We start from the raw sequence: 19,668 nt of genomic DNA, 5'->3' as shown, positions 1-19,668 counted from the left end.
ATAATTTTTTTCTCGTTATTGTGGGTAGTTTCAAAGATATTGACGCCTCAATGCTTTGTTTGGGGCGCGGCCAACAAAGCCGAAACTAGCCGCTCGACGTCCCGGCAACACTAGAAAACAGCCGCTATGTGAACGTGACGTCAGGATCGTTCTCGTTCAACGAGTATGCAGGCCGAGCGGCACCTACCTCTTTTGCGCTAGACGTCTAAAGATGGGAGGTAAGCTGATTTTGTTTTAATTCTGTATACGTGGTAGTTATTCAGCATACGTAGCAAGAGGCAGTGGCGTCAGAAAGGGGGGGGGAGCGGATCGCCAAGGGCGCAGGGCTCAAGGGGGTGTCGCGGCGGCCACGAGAGCGGGGGGGGGGAAGGGGCGGGGGAGTGGTTGGTGGGCCGCGCGAGAGTGTAGGGGGGGGGGTGCGCGGCGAGCTACTGCTCCGGGTGACGCCACTGGCAAGAGTTAGTGCGTCTACCCAAAGGCTAGTGACTGGAAAACCCGTAAACTCATACAATGCCGTACTCGGCGGCCGCCGCCGTGCGTGCGCTATGTCGTACTCGTCACTTGTATACCCAAAAGTTAGCGACTGGAAAACGAGTGAACTTGTTCGGTGCCGTATTCGGTGGCTGTTGCAGTGTGTGCGGTCTTCCGTACTCGTCGCTAGGCCTAAATTGTCATCGGGGCTCCGTGGATGGGGCGGTGTTGCTCTACGCCGCGTTGCCAGTGACGTACAGTACTGGGGGCCCTCTCGCTTTCGCACTGCGGGTCAGCCCCAGACACAAAGCTTTGAGGCTCTCCGGCGCGGGCCGCGGCGCCCGAACACACGTGTGCTGGGCTGTACACGTCTGTTTTTCGTGTTTTTTTTTTCCTCAGGCGCGCAAAAACCAAAGTCAAAAGTCCACTTGTCGAACAGCGTTCACCCACACCTTCTCAAATTTCCGGTCCGATGGAGACTTGTGAAAAAGCACATCCGTGTTGCGCAGCGGGTTGTTTGAGCAGCCCACAGCGCTACAAGTCGCACTGGGCATGTTTCGAGGAACAGCTGGGCAGTATTGGGCGCATTGAACCATGGTTAAAAACGCTAAAAAGACGTACACAAGATAGAATACAAACACGGGCGCTATATTCTATCTTGTGTACGTCTTTTTAGTGCTTTTAACCATGGTTCAGTACAATCAACACCAACTAGCCGAACAACAAGTTCTTTTACAGTATTGGGCGCACCAAGTTGCTCGCTAAAACGAGTCTTGGAGTCCTCACAAGCAAATAAACAAAAGGCTATACCGAAGCTACACGGGCTACAGGTAAAAGCAACGGCTAAACATGGCAATCACAAGCCGAAGTATCGGTGGTAGCGGCTCAAAAAAGCGCACTCCGCGCAACGCCCGGACCGGAGGATAAAAAGAGAACGATACTGACGTTACGGCCCAATGTTGCTTTAGCGATCGGCAACCCACTGGCCGCTCGCTAAGGAGCAGCGGCTGGCGGCGGGTCGCATTTTTATTATCGGCATTAGTTGAGAATGCGGCGTCCCACGGTCGTAATATTTTGGCTGGGGTTGTATTTTGTGTCACTACAATGATACCAGTAATTTATTTCATTTTGAGTTTTGGCCGGAGTTGCCCTTTAAGATATGCTGCATAAGGTGATATGCTGGGGGTGTAGACTGGTGCAGGTATGCGCCCAGTGTCACTGTTCATGTTTGCACATGCTCACGCCAGTCGGCGAAGGAATCCATGGAAAAGGTTTACTCACCGTGATAAAAAGGATCCCCTGGTTTTTGGGGTCCCAGTATCCCCGGTCATACTTTGCCAAGAGCTGATGCATGACAAACGTCTTCAAGGAATACGAGGAGAGGTTCCACGTGTAAGAATCCCTCGTAGTCTGCAGAAAAAAAACAACAACAACCAACTGTCACCTTTTTGTTTGCTAATCTGTCCTCAAGATTGGTAAAACAACTTGATACTCAAGTCCACTGACGCAACCCAGCAATTCGTCACCCGTCCTGCTCTTTAGGCGGATGTTCCATATTTTGTTTGTTCTGGTTCACACCTGAACCTAGACTTAGACCTGATTTCAAAGCGCTGTTGTGCCTTGTCAGCCTTTGCACATCTATCGTGCATTCAAAACTAGAGCTTGGCTCCATGGTCTGGAGCTATCTAGAGATCAACACAGCATTAAGGTTGCCAGGCATTCTATACCTATGGACAGGGTTCTCCCCAGTAATTTTTGATTGGTGCGCATAAGTACCATGCGAGTGGGGGGGGGGTAGTAGTATTAGTAGTAGTAGTAGTAGTAGTAGTAGTAGTTTGCAATACAGCACAGGCTAGCCAACAGAACGCACTTTGCATAGGCTCTCTAACTTTGCAACCCTGTGACTGGTGCCATGCCTCCGTGATAAAACTAAAACCAAATTGCCTTGGGGAAAAAAAAAGTGGGGAAGGCAGGGAGAGAGCGAACTGTGGAGAAAACTGCTGCACGGTGTGTGTTTATGTCGTCTGTTTATTTTGTGTTTCCCCTCCGCCGAGCAACCCCATCCCTCCTCATCCTCCCCGGCGGCAGGCACTCTGCAGCTCCGCTCTCCTTGTTTGAAAGAGTGGTGGCAACGGCAGTAGCGACAAGATGCGATAACGGGGGGGGGGGGGGGGGGGCGGTGTGTGCAGGCCTGCTGCCATGTGCGCAGGCAAAATCACATCGTCATCGTGTGGCACAATCGAGCGGTGGGCGGTCAGTCAGAGCGGTGGGGAGAACCCTGCCTATGAATTAACATTGTTCAGGATGAATTTACTGACACTAGTAGCTTGTCATTCTCTTCCGAGGTTTTGTATTCTCGTACAAATGTATACACAGCAGGACGCTGTGCGTTCAACTCGTCTTTTTTCTATTATTTACTGCTTACCCCGTCATCTCAAGCACATACACTAACCTCGTTGATATGTCCTCGGTTTATTAGTTTTCTAAACTGCTATGCTCAGAAATGCCAGTCCTGTGCTTCCATGAAACTTAGAACACGTCGCACGTGTGCTATAATGCCAAACTAGTAACTGACGCACCTGCGCTCCGTGGCTAACGCTTGCTTCCCTGGCCTAGCTGCAGTGCAACCAACACCAACTCCCGCATGAGCAGCCAAGGTTCGTGAAGGCTTCCAGTATAAAACTATCGCTTTGAAGATTACTAATGTGGTGAAAAAAAAAAAAGCCCGTTTCGAGTTGCATACACGAAACGGGCCATACCAGCTACATTCAAGAAAGCCCTGTGCATCCCCAGCTTCCGTAAACTACCTTGTCTGCCCTTTATTTTTAGTGCATGCGAAGCATGTAGAAGCACGCCTTCCAGCAGAAGAAGGGTGTCGTCAACATGTTGAAAGCATATTGTTGCAATATGTGAATATTGTTAAGTTTCAGTTTACGTCAGTTTCGGTTTGATGGCAATCATCATTATCCTCAGGGAGAACAACATAAGAAAGATGACATTTAATGGCTGACAGCATGCTCACTTGCCTCCCCACTCTTCCATACGGGTGACTAAGATGCATGAAACACATAAGAGCCATTTTTTGGGGGCCTTTAATATATCTGGCAGTGTTCACTATACCTTGAGCAAACGAATGATGGGCTTGACGCAACCATAGTCTTGAATCAGCCTGTTTTCCATATTTTGGAAGTCTAGCCGCCACAAGTGGGAGCCGTCGGGCATAGAGGGATTGGACATAGGTGATTTTGGAACCAGGAACCAGTTCTGATCCTTTGCAACAAAAATAAAAAAAAGAAACATGAACACTGCTGTCACAAGAAAAACTCAAAGTAATATGAGCTGGGTACATATCACAGTGACGCTGCCACGTAACTTCGTAATGTCACAGTCCTTCATGACGGTTTTCTCACAGAACTTGGCTGATCAAACATAGTCTGTGTTAAAATCAGCTAAATTGGCTGTTTCTGCCTGCCTCACGAGAATCACTCAAATGCTCGCGAGCCTTTCTGATGTCAGAATTGTGCGTGTCTGTGTCCTTGCATTGATAGCAATGCTCCAAAATAACTGCAAAGCTGAAGATATTCCGAAGGTGCTTACCAAGGGAGAAATCTTATCCATCCAGTCTTTCTTCTCAATGCCACTGGGCCAGTTGGGGTAACAAAATTCTATCACAGGCACAAGATCTACATCAATCCACTGGCCATCTTTAAGAATGATACGGAATGTCTTGGCAGGTCCACTCTGACTTGGCCGAATCTGGAAAAACAATAGCCGTTTCTCTCAAACATTTCTTAAAAGGAAGCAAAAGGCCATCCATGATTTCCATTAGGCATGTCCCAGCTAAAGCTTTAGCCATCACGCTTGCACAATTTCATTCAAGTTGCAAAAGCCATAAAGGTAACCCCAGAATGAAGAGTTAAGACTAAGAAATCCCACAGTTTAGATTTCCCAGCTGCAGATCTCCATGATGAACCTAGAATAGCTCATCAGCCTCATTAGTTTAGCTTCTGATAACATCTTTGCTATGGGAACATGGGACTCTGGTCATGAGGTTCGTTTGTTCACATTAAATTAAGATGGTAAAATAATCAAAGACAAGATTAAATCAAATTTTAGCAATTTGTAATCATCAAAAAAGAAGCTAAACATAGAACATAAAATAAGACAGAAAAACTTTCTGCCTTTCCACTCTCATGAAGAAGGAAAATCAGTGAAGCTGTACTATGGTGAAATTAAGTATTTATAAATGTAAGGATTAAGCTGTGATTGGGTAATTGGTTATGTGAGAACCCTATTGTTACCGGTTGTCTTTGTTATACCATGTCAACTGCCGAAGGCTCATGAACGGGAGTTGAGGCGCCACTAGTCGTTCCTCCATTACGTTCAACCTCGGTAGGTGCCCCGGTACGGGTGGGTACTTGTAGCCATTCACGGTCACGAACCGGGGCACCGCGCTTTTGGGCAGAGAATCTCGGCATGTTCTGCACGCCGGTTCTTTGTACACTTAAAGGGCAACTCCGCTCAATTCCGAAAAATTTAGGCTTACATGTGATTCCATTTTACAAAGCACAACTAAACAGCTCTACGTCCTCGGATTCGCAAAAGGTGGAATATTATTTGTGTAATCTTAATTTAAACATCAGCTGATGCCGAAATTGAAACTTCGGTTGCGTCAGGCAACATGGGTATCGTGTCGTCAGAGTCATGGCTACGTCACGTCGAACCACGTGGTCTTGTGACGTTCGTAGGGGCGAGAGACAGGACATGCGACGCGGGCAGGTCGCTTTGCATGGCGTGGACGGTGCTGGCCTGGGGGAGAGGGGGAGGGGGATAAGACAAAAGAGCAGAGGGGAAACGGAGAAACAGACCAATAAGCGCGCAGGGCAGCGCAAATTAGCGCATCCACGTTACGGTGATCACGTGGACGCCGTTCAGCCAACTCCGGGAGGAGAAACTCATGGCGTCATCGTTCAATTTTGCTCCGAGAAGTAAAAACAAAGAAAACGTGAGAATGGCGTAGTCATGCCTCTGACGTAGTGGCTCAACGTTGGTCGCTCCAACTTCGTTGCATTAAGTTCGCTGACAATTGCGCCTCATGTCGCACGCTACAGTTGGCAGATGTCGGCGACTTGGCTCAATTTAAAGTTTGCTGGCCAGTTTATTAAATATATAGACGGAATTAGATAGTAATATTTGACATGGGGTCTTCCTATATGATACTGAAGAGGGCTACATAGTTTTCTAAATATCAAAAATGAAGCGGAGTTGCCCTTTAAACCTCGATTTTACGAAACCCGATTTTGGGAAGTTCCCGATTTAACGAACAAATTCGGATTCCCTGCGCAGCCTATGCACAAGGTCTCCCTTCCTCGATTTTACGAAGTTCCCAATTTAACTAAATAATTAGCGGGTCCCTGTGACTTCGTTAAATCGAGGTTCAACTGTAGATGTCCGCCAACTCGATACACTACCGCAATGCGCACGCGCCCATTTCCTGATTCTTTTCGTCCGGCACGTCGCCTATCGTGGATAAGTCTACGGTGAACCAGAGTCGGTTGCACACGGCGCACGTGACGCCAAACGGGTTTTCGACAAACTCCCTCCGGAACCTTGCCGTCGCACCCGGGAACAGTTCAGCTGCCGTGGAGCGCTGGTTCTGTTCTCTGCGGCGGCTTTCCAGGCAAGCAATGTGCTCTTCTTTCGCAAGGGAGTCTGAAGCGATGGACGCAGTGGAAGTCGAGGCGACAGCGGCTTCACGTCAGCTGCGGACCCATTCGCGCTGTTGCGTATGTCGCCGCTCTTTCCGCACCCAGTCTTCTTTTCACAAAAGGGGACGCGCTTGGCCCATCCTGAGTCTAAACCGAAACTGATAAGAGCGTAGGAAACAGCGCTCAAACAGGGAAGGACAAAGAAACACACGTGACGAGCGCTGCACTTGTCACGTGTGTTTCTTCTTCGTCCTCGTCTGTTTTGTGCGCCGTTTCCTACGTTGAATTCCCGCAAACTCGCCCAACTATCCATTCTTGAACGATAGCTGGAAAGGTTGCCGCCATCTACGAGCGACGGGAGCAACCAGAGTGGTTGTGTGCTTGCCACTGTTGCTTATAGATGGCGGTAGCTGTCTAGAGGTTTGTGGAGGTTTGTGCTGACAAGATTTTGGTACCGGACATGATCCTGGGGAACCTAGCCCTTAACAGCTCCGCTGTAATAAAAACAAAACATTTACAGCAGAAACGGCAATGCTCAGTTCGATTTCTTCCGGCAGAGGTGTTGCTGTTTACACATCAGTCTTCGAGTTTCTGTGTGTCGGAGAGAGAATGAAGGTTGGAGGCTCGCGGTGGAACGTCGAGCGTGTCCTGGGTTTCCCATGCGACTTCAGTTCAAGCCGAGCTCGAATTAACAGGCAGCTGTGTCAACGACTCTTAGGCTTTTCCCTGAATGGAAGTTTCGATGGTCCACGCACCGACTTGGAGACTCCGACTTTGTACGGCGGGTTCCTGGTTGCCAGTGGCTTGCAACCCAGTCCCGGTTCGGGCTGTTTTCCCAAGTGCCGTGACCTGGCTGTCGGTCGCTGGCTAATCTCTCGTGCTGTTCCTTTTAAGCTTCTTGCATCGTCGTCTTTTTCTTTCCCTTCAGCATGCACATCATCACACAATCCCCCACCCCCTTTAGGTTTTTGTTTCACGAGAAAGAAAAACTGAAACCGCCGATGATGAGCCTCTCAAAGTAGTTCCAGATGTACACAGAGCAATAATGCTTTGCGTTGAAGCAAAGAAAAGATAATGCTTAGAGCCACTTGCGCTTTCACAAAGCAAAAGATTGCAAACAATATATTACGAGAAATATGTCCTAGAAAAACATCAACATGTTTGAGACGTGCAAACCTGGACACAAAACCCTAGTCCAAAAGCAACTTAAATTCATACTGTAAGCTATCACTCGACGCTTAACCCTATAGTAAAAAAGAAAGCGAAAAATAACAAACTTCCTTCCAAATAATTGGGTTAAAAGTAGCCAGGCAGCATCACAAAAGTTTGAAAACCTGTAGTTTAGAGTTCAAACACCACATACAACTCACTTGCCAAGTGCAAGTTTAAAAAGAAAACACAAGAATTGCCATGACAAAAGTGCTAAATCGGAAGACAAAAAACAAACCAAGACGAAGCAGCTAATGAATTGCAGCAAACGCTACAGACAGGCAGCATGCAATATCCGGTCAAAATCTCAGTATTAAATTGGCCTTCTAAATCTAAATTAGATAACTGCTTGATCTGGGCCTTCAAGCTGACCAGAACTGTGTGGGACCTAACTGCGTTTAGGCGTCACACTCAATCTGTGCTAGGTAAGCATCAACGGGATTGAACTCAACCTCCGAGAATATCGTGCTCCCGGTTTGTCTTTGCATCCGAACTCGCTTCCGCGTCTTCTGGCCGACTCTTCTGCTTATCTGGCGCGAGTCCCGTCTCAGCCCACTGATTCCTGTTGAGCGACTAAGCTTGCATATCTTGAAACACGCTCTTCACCCTCCTCCGAACTGCACGGGGTAGGACACTTGCCTCCGTCACTCTTGCAGAAACAATGCTGCATCTCGTTCTACGAGGTTCGGTCCGACATTTCTTTCTTTCAAACTTCTTCGAGCCGCCATCTTGTTGTCTGGATTCAGCAGCATCACCGGCTAGAAGCCACAGCCCCAACTTGTTGGTTGCATCTTTCCCGCTCGGTGTCTCATTTTTCACCGTTTCTGGGGTGCAACTTAAACCTCCATAAGGATAGCCTCCCTAACTAAGATCATTTCCCTGGCAGGCACCTCTGCATCTGCACTCAGGGTACAGGGGGGCATTATCGCGTCATCCTCAACTTTCTCATCTGTGCAGCGCTCTTTAACTGATGTGCACATCGCATCTTGAGCTGTCGCCACTATGGCTTCCAAAAGCCCTATCATCTCTTTCAGGTTTTGAGACTCGGCCTGAAAACGGGACTGTCGTGCGACCGTCACTCTTTAACACTTCTGTATTCCTAAAGAATCTCCGTCAGCCCCATTGTCCGTCGCTTGCCATAGCATTTTTCCCATTTTTTTTAAAAATTCCAGCTCTTACTCTTGCTTCACGTACAAAGCGTGACCTTCTAGCCATTTCTTAAGCAACACCTTGTCCATCCCCTGTGACTCCCCGAGTTTGGTTACCTGATTGAGCTCAGTGTTTTTACAAAATTTTTCTATCCTACCTGCTAGCTAGAAGAAATGCTACTTCTTCCACTATATATGTGCTAAAAAGCTACCAAATAACTCCCACTGTATGATATTCACATCGCAGGTTAGAAATAATATTACCGCAATTCGATAGGTCTCTTCCTGTTGCGGATGCCAGTTGTGATGGTAAGGTATGTTTCATGTGTTTATGGTGTTAATAAAAGTAAGGAAGACACAGGATGCATCAGGGAATCTTACGCTATTGCAACATAAATCGGAGAATAACTAGATATTTGGACCACAGCTATTTCAAGGAATGTCATTTTGAGAGTCGTCTTTCGCACACCCAGTTGAAAATTCCCATTAGGTTCCAATTGGAATTTTCCCAACGGTACCAATTACCATTGGACCGCCAAAGGAAAACGGTGGAGGGGTCCTCATTGATGAGCTCGGATATAGTTGTTGGGAGCCTGGAATGTCTGGTTCCTGGGGATGTCAATGTGCCCGATCAATGGAGTTGTCTTCCGCACTTCACATAGTCCAGTTGGCCTCGGTCAGGTCGGTTCCTTGACCATGAGAGGAGTCGGCCATCTGACGTCTGGTCACGCCGACGAAGGTCCGCCCAGCTGTTAGCAGCTTGGCCTTCCGAGTTCGAGCCCTTCTCGCGCCCTTCCGAAAAACCGTGCCATTCCTTGTGCATCTCTTTTCCTCCGCTCTTTTTCTTCTTTGTGTTCGTGGTGGACAGATCATCATACACCCCAGCTTGAAGAAAACCAGCTATTGGCATCAAGCGCTACAGCCCGTAGTGTGCTCACATTTTATTTTTATGTGTGTGACTATCCCACGATTGCCTTTTGCCCCTCCTACCCCCCTTCCCAGAGGAGGAGCAAATCACACGTCCAAACTCCCGCCATAAGGATATATGTTAGGAGTCTGAGGCCTTGGCTTTGGAAACCACTTTCACCGCTGTGCCCTCCAAGACTTTGATTGCATGCCCATAGCCTTTGTTGTGCTCTAAACTAAGGTGAAAGAGCAAATGTCTACAGACGCTCGTTTCTAAATGCTGGTAGGATAAAAACGGCAGGAAAATTTTTCAGTTGTCCTGCCTTCGGCGCTAACTTCCTACCTTCGATAACGCTTCGGCGTCTCGTGGCCTTTAAGGGTGCATGCACAACCAAAGCACCACGGAAGGCAAAGAGCCCCTGCTAGATGTTAGGGCATCTCAAAGAAAAGCCCTGCCGTTTTACTGTCAGTAACTAAAGAGGCAGCTTAGATGCTTCACTGCATACTCTCAAACCGAGCTTTCAATTATGAAGCAAAGCGAAACAGATGAAAAAAGAACACTCGGCTGGTGTCCGATTTTGGTCGAGGTGAGAGCGCGAGTGTTCTCTGCTGCTGATTGGACATGGCACCACAGCCTGTGCGTAATCGATCAATGAGGCATATTTGACCAATTAGTGAGTTCACAGTTGGGCAATAATTTGGTGAGAACGTCTCGCCAACATAGAATAGCGAGACAGGTATCACGGTTTCTTCGTCCACCGGTCAATGTTAGCTCGTGTATGGCAGCAGAACAACTCGAGACTTGCAAACGAAGCGCGGGTTGTCAATGGCTTCCGACATGAAATAGCATACAATCACAATTTCAGCCTGCTTCCGATCTCGCTTTGCTGCGGTGCTCGGTCCGTAGCAGACAATCAACTTTCTAGAGTGCAGCTCTTAGGCACCCGTTTCCGGGTTGAGCGGCATCGGCATCAGTGTAACCGCGTGTTGCATTATGGGACGTTTCCCCGCTAAAGTTAGCGGGCAAATTGATGTCACGTGACCTCAACACCAATTCAGTTTCCTTACTAAATTTAGCGAGGAAAAATGACGTCACAACTTCGTGTCACGTCACCCATAAACAAATTCAGCAACAGGAAGAGAGGAGGAAAGCAGGAGGAGGAGGATAGAAGAGGAGGAGAAGGAGGAGGGGAACAGGAGGAGGAGCGGAAGAGAAGGAGGGGCATATCCTTCCCTCTGTACCCTCCTCGCCTCCTCCTTCTCAAGAGCTGCGCTCTAGTTTCGCATTCGAGATTTCTAAACGTCTAATTTTTTTTCCGGTCTGTTAGCAGGCAACGCATTGTGTTTTTTGTTTTATTTCTATCCGCGAATGGCGCTTCGTAGCAGACGGACGAACCGTCCGTGAAAGCAATCGTCACTCGCATAGCGAGAGGCAAATTTGATCTCACCCCTGCGGTGACCAAAATCGGACCCCTGGAGAAGTCCGCTGACCCGACTACAACCGTGGCAGACAGTCCCTCACCCTAGCCACGGATGAGCGAAGTCCAGAAGGGATGACATAGGTTTGGAGAACCCGGTCGAAGGCAGACTGCAGGCTCCTCTTGACCCTCTCGGGCATAAGCCTATTCTCGCCGTTGATCAACTTGAGCAAGGGATGGACCCACTCCTTTTCTCCTTCTTGGAGAAGCCTGTTGACGGCCGCTAGGCTGACTTTGTAGCCGACATAGCCGGGACGTTCGTCCAAAATCTGGAGGTTAGGATGAATGTTGTTCAGTGTCCCTCAGCTTTAAAGGGACGATGAGTCAGACTTGCACAGACAAGGCACTGCAGTAACTGACAACGTGAGGATGGCATGGAGGAGCTTAAATCTCCCACTCCTCCTCCTAGCACAAGCTTCTTACCTTTGACAACGCTTCAGTAGGGAGTTTTAGTCGATTGTTTTTCTTTTCCGCTACCGTATCCGTACAAAAAACGCCGCAGCTGCGCGTGCGCGCCGCCAGCCTTGCTTACGTAGTTCATGGTCTTGTGGCATATATTACGGAGTGCTATGCGGGTGCTTAGCTGGCTGCGGAAACGGTCTACTAAAACTCCCTAATGTCTCAGCACCTCAAATCCACGCGTGCATAGCCAACACACAGCGGAAGGCATGAATCATGTGCTGGAGGAGGCCAGGCGTTTGAAAAAGACGTGCATTAAGGGTATAAAAATTTCACTGAACAAATTCACTCGAGTAAAAAGTTAGAAATTGAGAACATAAAATACCTACCTATGGCATTCGTCTGCTAACGAAAGGCGTCTGATTAGTGCAGGAGCCGACAGATGGTGGCACGTAAGATCGCAAACGGTGTAGAGAGCCTACATTACAGAGAGTTTCCAACAACTCGATCGGGGTCACATGGTCTATGGGCCTCATTGGCAATACTAGCTGCGAGAAGGTGACGAATGCGTTGGTTCTCTACGAGCATCTCCGCCTTTCCGCTTGCTTCCTCCTTGCCATGCAAATCCGCAGTGCTTGCACACTTGCGACTAATCTCTACCGTTAAGTTGCAAACACTCCTCGTGATTTGAGATGGACCCTCTTTACTCCTATGCCCTCTAGCAGGCGGCCACGACGGGCGTCTCCCTCGACCTTGGCGATAGCAGACGGCGTTCCCGAGCCAAAAGAGACCGCTTTTTTCTGCACGAAAAGTCAGTGCATGGTTATTTTATTTTAATCACAATATAACATAAAAAACGAAAACGAGAGAAAAACAAAACATGTGCTGTCTTGTTTCTTTTACAATTATTTTCGGCTACAGGTCGTTCTCTGCTTTGCACACTTTGGTTGTTACCCGCGTCTCTTTACACGTCTAAAACTTTTATCTGTGAAGGTTGCTCTCAGGTATGGGGTGTGCGAGAGGACGGAGGAGGTCTGGTGATGTTTTCGGGCAGAGTTTTGGCGGCGACCTCAGGGCTCTCCTACAATTTCAGCAAGGCATGTTGTTGGGCTAGTTGGTGGTACATACTGTTTGGTGGGAACAGCGCAAAAAAGACGTAGGAAGAGGTCGACGGTGACCTCACGGTGACCTCAGGGCTCTCCAATGAAGACAAAAACCTCCAAGACAAGCCACCTACAACAGTGGTATCATCACCAAAGCTAACACTGGAAAATGCAGTACTTGGTGCATTCGCCGCCGACCCAGAGAGCACTGCTGACATCTGTCGGTTGTTGCGCCAAGCAAAGGCCTTTCGTTAGATGGATGCCGTAGGTAGGAATTTAAAGTTCTTGATTTCTAACCTTTTACTTGGCTAAGCTTGTTCAGTAAAATTTTGATACAGATAATGCACATTCTTCGGCCACCCTTGCGAAATATCTTGTCTCGATACGTTCAGCAACCGATTTATATGGCCCTTTCCAACAGCCATCGCTCCCCTTGACTCGACCTGTAGATGAAGCTCCATGCTTGTGCCAGCAGCTTCGACACTGTTTACGTGAAGTATGAAACAGAGTACAGCACACTTCAGCGCTGGAAATACTTCTGTGCTGCCTTTGCTGGGAGCATTTAATGCTTTCGGCCTAACTTGAAATCCGAGAAAGGGATGCAACTTTTCCAAAAAAATGCAGACAAGGTTACCTGGCCAGGTTCGTTGATGTTCTTTTTCTGTCACAAAAAGAGAGTCTGCAGAAGGGGGGGTGGTCCATTTAACAACTACCATAGAATACCGCGCATCCGCCCATACCACATTAAGCGCCCATTCCCGAATTTGTAAGGCCTGAGGAAATATGTGCAGTATGTTTATATGTAAAATTCATGACCGGACAAACGCCCATCCCCCATTCTCTCGCGATTATTTCTAAATTTTGAGTGGGCGCTTGCTCGGTATTTTACGGTACATTTTTTCTTCACGTTGAATAATCTCATTTTATTTTTAAGAAGTAGAGTGCACTGGGTTTATACACAAACACTACGGCCTTGCAAGTGAAAGTTATGAATAGTTTATAATTAACCGCTTGCTTTCATAAAAAGAAGTGTTTCATTGCTATGCGACTACGAAAAACTCTACCTCCCCCGTGTAAAGACCCTGGCGAAATGTAACAATAACTAAATAAATTAATAAATAAATAAACACTAGTTGGAAGACTATATTACATCAGGCACCAAGAAAAAGCAGCTAGTAATAGTGCGGTGCAAAACTTACGGTAAATTCACCTTTCCGAAAAGGTAAATCCAGGACAAGATTGATGTCGAATTCGTCTGCTTTCTTGGTCCGTAGCCGGATGTAGTAACTTCCAGTGTACACGAGCCTGGACAGTGGCATGCAAAAGGCAATCCAGGGTCTCCACAAGTTAAGACAAAAAGATTGAAGGGACCTCGACCCTTTGAGTGCCGGGTTTTTTCCCCGCATGTTGAGTGCAAACTTTGGTTCCACGCAGACAAACTGTACCACACTTTATGAAGTATATTTATTTATCGAAGACACCCTGATATTTTTTTCGAATTATACTTTTCGAGACATGGTACCCTGCAAAGAGGGCCCCCCCCCCCCCCCCCCCCCCCCCCACCGCCTTGCATCCTGCGATCACTCTTTTCGAGTGGCCTTAACCAACATTTTTTATTTAGAACTTTGACCTTCTCATTTAGTTCACTGCTAAATTGGTTTATTACTAATTCTTAGATCTCAGTGTTCTCCATACTGTGCAAGGTTGAATGACATACTAGATTTGCCTCTCTGGAACAACGAAAGAGCTAACCATGACCTAAGTCCAATTTACACATGCCGTCAGCAGGCATTATTACGGAACAGAACATTGCTCTACGCATACAAATAAATCGACAGCCCAGTTGGGAGAGGTAGGGAGCAAATCAAAACTGAAACCTGCATGGGAGTGTGCCGAAGTATACTCGGGCGTGTCACTCAAAGGGTTAATGACACGCTGCAAAATCTTCAGGGATGCGTGCAGGAACTACGGCGTCCCACCATTTAAGGGAAAACAGTGCTCAGTAGGACAATATTATTGCACAACCTATTCATACTGTTCCTATGGTCACTGATAAAACTAGAATGGATTAGAGCTTGCCTTCAGCATGAGCGCATGCTAGAGGCCAGGCATTAAAAAAGATGACTTGCCATTTCCATCTTGTTAACAACTACAAACTATATTACTAGGGTGAGAACGAAGAGGTAAATGATCCTCCGTTTGGACAGTTCCGGTGATACTGCCTGCCAGAACTGCCCAAACGATGAGGGTGGTGCGTGCCCTTTTCCTTTTTACCACACCAGATCGGACTAAATGAACGTAGAGGACTGCCGGTTTGTCGTCTGTCGTCGGGATCGGGCGTGAGTCCTCTCCCTCTTGTACCCCAACGATTCCGTTGAAATAGTTGGACCTATGTAGACGGCGCTGAAGTCGAACAAAATGGCACTGCCCAGAGAGCCCTTAGTGGAATAACCCACGTACACAAACATGCTGTGGTTACATCGTGCCGCTATGATGGCACTGCGCATGTGCAGATGCTTCACCGCATATTAATCTGGTTTCTGCACACGGACAGCACCCACACCATATCTGGGCAAATGCAGAGTTGTTTGTAAACGGCGTGTTAAACTATAGGGTGGCCACAATAGATCCCAGCGCTGTAAAACAAACCGGAAATATTGGTGCCTGCACACAGAAAGCTGAAACTTTCACCGATTTGGTGGATTTTACCTTGTGAAATTCCGAAGCGAAGCTCCCTTCTTGTGAAAATGATACCAGCAAGCTTGCCAGGCGGACATGTTCACAGACTGCAATAATGTGATGTATTGGGCTAGTTGGCTTGAAGTTAACATCTTGGGAAGGAACAGTGGCAAGAAAACTTGTACAAGGGTAAAGAAACACACGGTCAGCGACACCCTGTCGTGTGTGTTTCATTACCCTTGTCCAAGCTTTTTTTGCCACTGTTCCTTCACAGACTGAGTCAGCGATGGCTGCAATTTGTGGCACCATCTCCCAATAGGTGCAGCAAGCAAATGACGCATCTTGTTGTCTGCTTGCCGTGCATATCGGCAGATGGCACCACAAGTAACAACCATCGCTGAATTGGTTGTCTGCGAACACGTCCGCCATTGACCCTGGCACGTTTGTTGGTCTCGTTTCTCATAGGAAGGAAGCTACGTTGAAATTTCACAAGGTAATATCTACCACCACCTAAATGCACATTTGGTGAATGTTTGAGCGTCTATGTTCGGGTACCGATTTTTCTTGTTCGTTTGACAGTGCTAGGATCCATCGTAGCCACCCTACAGATGTTAGGTCTACCTGATTTGGAGCAACTTTTTTTGCATAATTTTGGGGTTGCTGATGGCTTGCTTGTTGGCCACTGCAGCAAAAATTGTGGGGATCGATCTGGATAGAAACCAATGACTAAGCGTGGGGCTGATGATAATGCAAAGAGTAAGTTGTCTGCCTTTTGTGCGGGGGTTGCGGTGACAACAGAATGAAAGCAAGCTCTGATTGGCTTTGATTAAAAGGATAGCGGGTAAACCTCAATGCTACATGCCTTGAGGTCCACTCACTAGTATATTTTTCAATCAGCCAATAAGAGCTCGGCATTTTGACATGATCACAACCCTGTGCAAGACGCAGACGAACTTGTGCTCTGCCTGATCGAGAAGGGAGTTTAACCCTTTTCTGGTTTGCTATCTGATCATTTTCGTTTGGTTTCAAAGGAGTCGGTTAACATTCATGACGCTATTGAAAAGTATAAAAATTGCGACAAAATATGGTGCATTGCTGTTATGACGGTTCCTGTGCGTGGATGCAGAAGATGAGAGTTGCTCAAGCCTCGAAGCAAAGACGTTGAAAAAAAGTCATACACAAAACACTTGAAGCCGGTGTGTGAAGTGTTTGAAGACGGAATCACAGTTCCATGGCGCCGACACCGCACGAGCTTTCTTTTACCGTGATGGACGTTAAGGCGAGGTTTTGCAGTGAATCCTCTGCAAGTGTTTTGTGTATGTATGTCATGGCCTGCTTAGCTTAGACAGAAAACTGCTCCACCACAACTAGCTCGAAATCACGGTGTTGTGACATCCCAATGTCACAGCGTCACATGATGTCGCAATTTTCCCGCTAAATTTCGCGGGAATTTAGGGTCATGTGAACACCATGCACTGAATTTAAACGTGGCAGCTGTCGCCGCAGTTAATCTGCAAGATATGGCGAGGAACCGGGAGTCTTTTTTGTTTGTGGCATGTTGAAGCAACACCAAGACAGTTAAACGGGATTTTTCCTCCCACCTCCTACAAATCTTTTTGAAGAGGGGATCGTTCCGCTTGATCTGCTCGTAGATGTCGTCCAATATTGTCTTTAAGATGGCGACGTTGGCGTCGGTGATGTCCTGGTCCAGCTTAAGCGACGCATGGATCGAGTGGAGGTGAGGCTTCAGCTTGGCGTTCAGCTCCCTCTCGGCATCGTTGAAGTGCAAAAGCATACCCATCGCTCACACCCCGCTGGAAAAAAGAAATTTTAAATCTTGAAAGGTACCCGTAGATACCTTTCGAGATTGTAAAGAAGAGATCACAAATTTTGGGTCTAAGCAATACAGATAGGAACCGAAGGAGAAGAGGAGATACATGGTGTGACGTCGGAGTGCCGAGCTCCGACTGAAAATATAGTCGGTATAGTTGCAAACTCTAGCTGTCCTTAAGTCTTTGCCAACTGTCTCCCACCGACAGACCCTTTTCAAAACTTCATCATGCAACATTGACGGCCGCCATTTCTTGGACACGAAGCATGTGATTGGGTCCAACTCCTCGCCAAACGCTGACGCAGCACTCGTTTTTGATACAAGCCGAGCCGACTGTTCACGCTGAACACCGATGCAGCCCTCATGTCTAATACATGCTCAAAGTATGTGCCCAGACAATGGCAGACTTGGAAATTTTGTGCAGCAGCTAGCTACCAGACGGTGTGCAGTTTTGAAAAGGGTCTATTAGAGCAAACAGCAGCGTCGTCTGCTTCTCGCGCAGAATCTGGCATTTGGCGAGCAGACGACCCTTGTTGTGATTCTCGGTAAATCCTCGTCGCCAAAATGTAGTATTAAAAGCGGTTACCCGAGAAAATAAAATAGAGCAGTGCCTGCGTGGGCCTGCGGAAAAAACGAGGGGTCTCACATGCCGAAGTGGTGACCGGCGGGCCGGGCGGCCGGGCATGGGAGCCCCGGAAGGAGAGAGAGACATGTCCGATGCGGTCGGTGGCTGAAGCGTAACCCTCTTTATTAACGGTAAACAAACATGGGGGTAGGACGTCACAGGAACGCGACCCTGACAACACGGCGCAATGGTGGAGAGTGGCGCCATTAAATAGTGTGTAAAGAACTAGCGAAAAATTTAAATACTACAACCCTCTTGTTTGCTTCAACTGAAGAGAGACAGAGGGCAAACGCCAAGGCAGCTAGCTTTTGCATCTACCCTCTATCCGATTCCAATTGGAGCTTAAAGGCCCGTTCACACACTTGCAACTGAGAACGACCGAGTGAGACAAGACCGGTTTTCAAGCTTCTTGCGACGGCGGAGGACCTGCTCCAAAGTAGCGTATCCGGTCCTTTGCCATCACAAGGGGCTTAAAAACCGGTCTTGTCTCTCTCGGTCTTACTCGGCTGCATGAGTGTGAACCGCGCTTAACACTCTGACGTCACAGAACTCTCCGATCTCCCCCTGCCTTTCGGTTTCTCTCTGCACAACGCAAGTCCCCCGGATTTCTGGCAACAAATACAACTGTATGTGGCTTGCAAGTGACGTATGCGCGCAGCAGAGAGGTTCTTCGTAATGGTCGCTGGTGCGATGTTAGTGCAATAAGCCATGCATACCCTTGAGATGCTGAGGCCAAGTTCTACGAACCAGATCTACAACTAGAATTCACCATCAGCCGTTATTTTTACACCAGCATGCACATGCAGTGTGCCCAATGCGAGTTAAAAAGAAAAGGAAGTGGATATTTTGCCGGCAGCCAGCACAAGCGGATATTTTGTTGGCAGCCAGCACAATAACCCGGGAAAAGAAATGCCGGCAGTGTCCCCTATTGGGTTTCGTAAAATGAATTATGAAAATGAACATTTGAAGCTGCAGAGTAGCTCAGTGGAAAGGTGTCCGCTTCACATGCAGCAGACCCAAATTTAAATCCAAAGTTGGCATACTGTTTTTTTTAACATTGGCAGTTATTACAGGTTTCTTTTTTTTTTTTTTTTTTTTTTAACATTATCACTGGGATTAAAAACGAAAGCCATTTATAATTCCCTGAACGCCGGATTACAGTGCAGCTCTTGAGGAGGATGGAAGCGTACAGAGGGATAGGTGACTCCTTGAGGTCACGTGACCTCAGGAGAGAGAGGGGGGGGGGGTTGTGTGACGTCAGGGGGTCACGTGCATAGAGTTATTACAATAAACGCTAGAGGCTCAGCTGGCGCCAGTGTGCTGTTGCAAATTGAAGCAGACAGCAAGCAGTCAGAAATTGACTTCCGGTAATGCATTTCTATGGGAAAAAGCGAGTGTATTTTCTCTCTGCGCTCGATTATAAGAGCAAATATCACGAATAATTTGAGCGTGCTAGGCACATTGGGACATTTCTCAGTCACGCAGACGAAATAATTGGTCAGTTACAGCATTTTTATTTGAAATTCGCGGCATTAAAAACGGTGTTGGAACCGCTTTGTTACATGTATTTATGTGCACTGTCGGACACTGTTAGAGCGACACGTTAACACGCTTCACACGTGCCGTCCGAAACTGCCGGCATTATTTTACCCCGGGCTATTGTGCCCCAAAAGAAAACCACAATATATTCAAATAAAATGTATTCACTTATTACTTCTTGTTTATGTGATGACATCCGATCTAGATCGTGATTTTATGGTTTGAGAACTCACCACTACTGTAATTTTAACTTGTTTTAAAGATACTTAAGCTTACGCAATCTTTTCGGGAAATTTCACAGTGCACGTTAACACCAAACCAAACTTTACTACTGTTCACGTTTACGCCACACAAGCTCGCTCAACTTGGGTTATTGGAGAGTGACTAGGTGAAACTGCTTGTTGAAACTAATTTTTCCTTGCAAAAGTATCTCCAAAGCGGAAGAAAAACTTACGCAAGTTTGGCGTTTGGCAGTGCAACAGCTGATCAGCAGAGATCTCGGTGGAGCTCGTGCTGCTCGTGCAGAGCCGTATATGCATACGTGGATAAATAATAAGGATAAATAGGTGGGC

At 47.4% G+C, this 19,668-nt stretch overlaps 1 protein-coding gene across 6 annotated transcripts in view; it reads right to left on the bottom strand.

Moving 5' to 3' along the window:
• LOC8034893 (cyclic GMP-AMP synthase) overlaps window positions 1–19,606 on the bottom strand; it is a 60,325-nt gene extending 40,719 nt beyond the window's left edge. For 4 of the 6 annotated variants that reach the window (XR_005715770.3, XM_042286740.1, XM_042286741.1 and 1 more), the window contains exons 1-6: window positions 16,703–16,971; window positions 13,622–13,727; window positions 10,965–11,189; window positions 4,069–4,227; window positions 3,592–3,741; window positions 1,753–1,881 (exon numbers count right to left, since the gene is read on the bottom strand). Coding sequence is in view for 5 of the 6 variants with exons in the window: in XM_042286740.1 (XP_042142674.1) it covers window positions 1,753–1,881; window positions 3,592–3,741; window positions 4,069–4,227; window positions 10,965–11,189; window positions 13,622–13,727; window positions 16,703–16,902 (969 nt within the window). In the remaining variant the exon portion in view is untranslated. Of the gene's footprint in view, window positions 1–1,752; window positions 1,882–3,591; window positions 3,742–4,068; window positions 4,228–10,964; window positions 11,190–13,621; window positions 13,728–16,702 lie in introns of all 6 variants that reach the window. The other 2 variants (XM_040212462.2, XM_029976893.4) reach the window with 2 other exon arrangements.
• Between the last annotated feature and the right edge of the window lie 62 nt (window positions 19,607–19,668).

Source organism: Ixodes scapularis, unplaced genomic scaffold (assembly GCF_016920785.2).
Source record: "Ixodes scapularis isolate PalLabHiFi unplaced genomic scaffold, ASM1692078v2 PGA_scaffold8__174_contigs__length_109621045, whole genome shotgun sequence".
NCBI lineage: Eukaryota > Metazoa > Arthropoda > Arachnida > Ixodida > Ixodidae > Ixodes > Ixodes scapularis.
The sequence above is the reverse complement of the archived record's forward strand: the minus strand, read 5'-3'. Positions and strand labels throughout refer to the sequence as shown.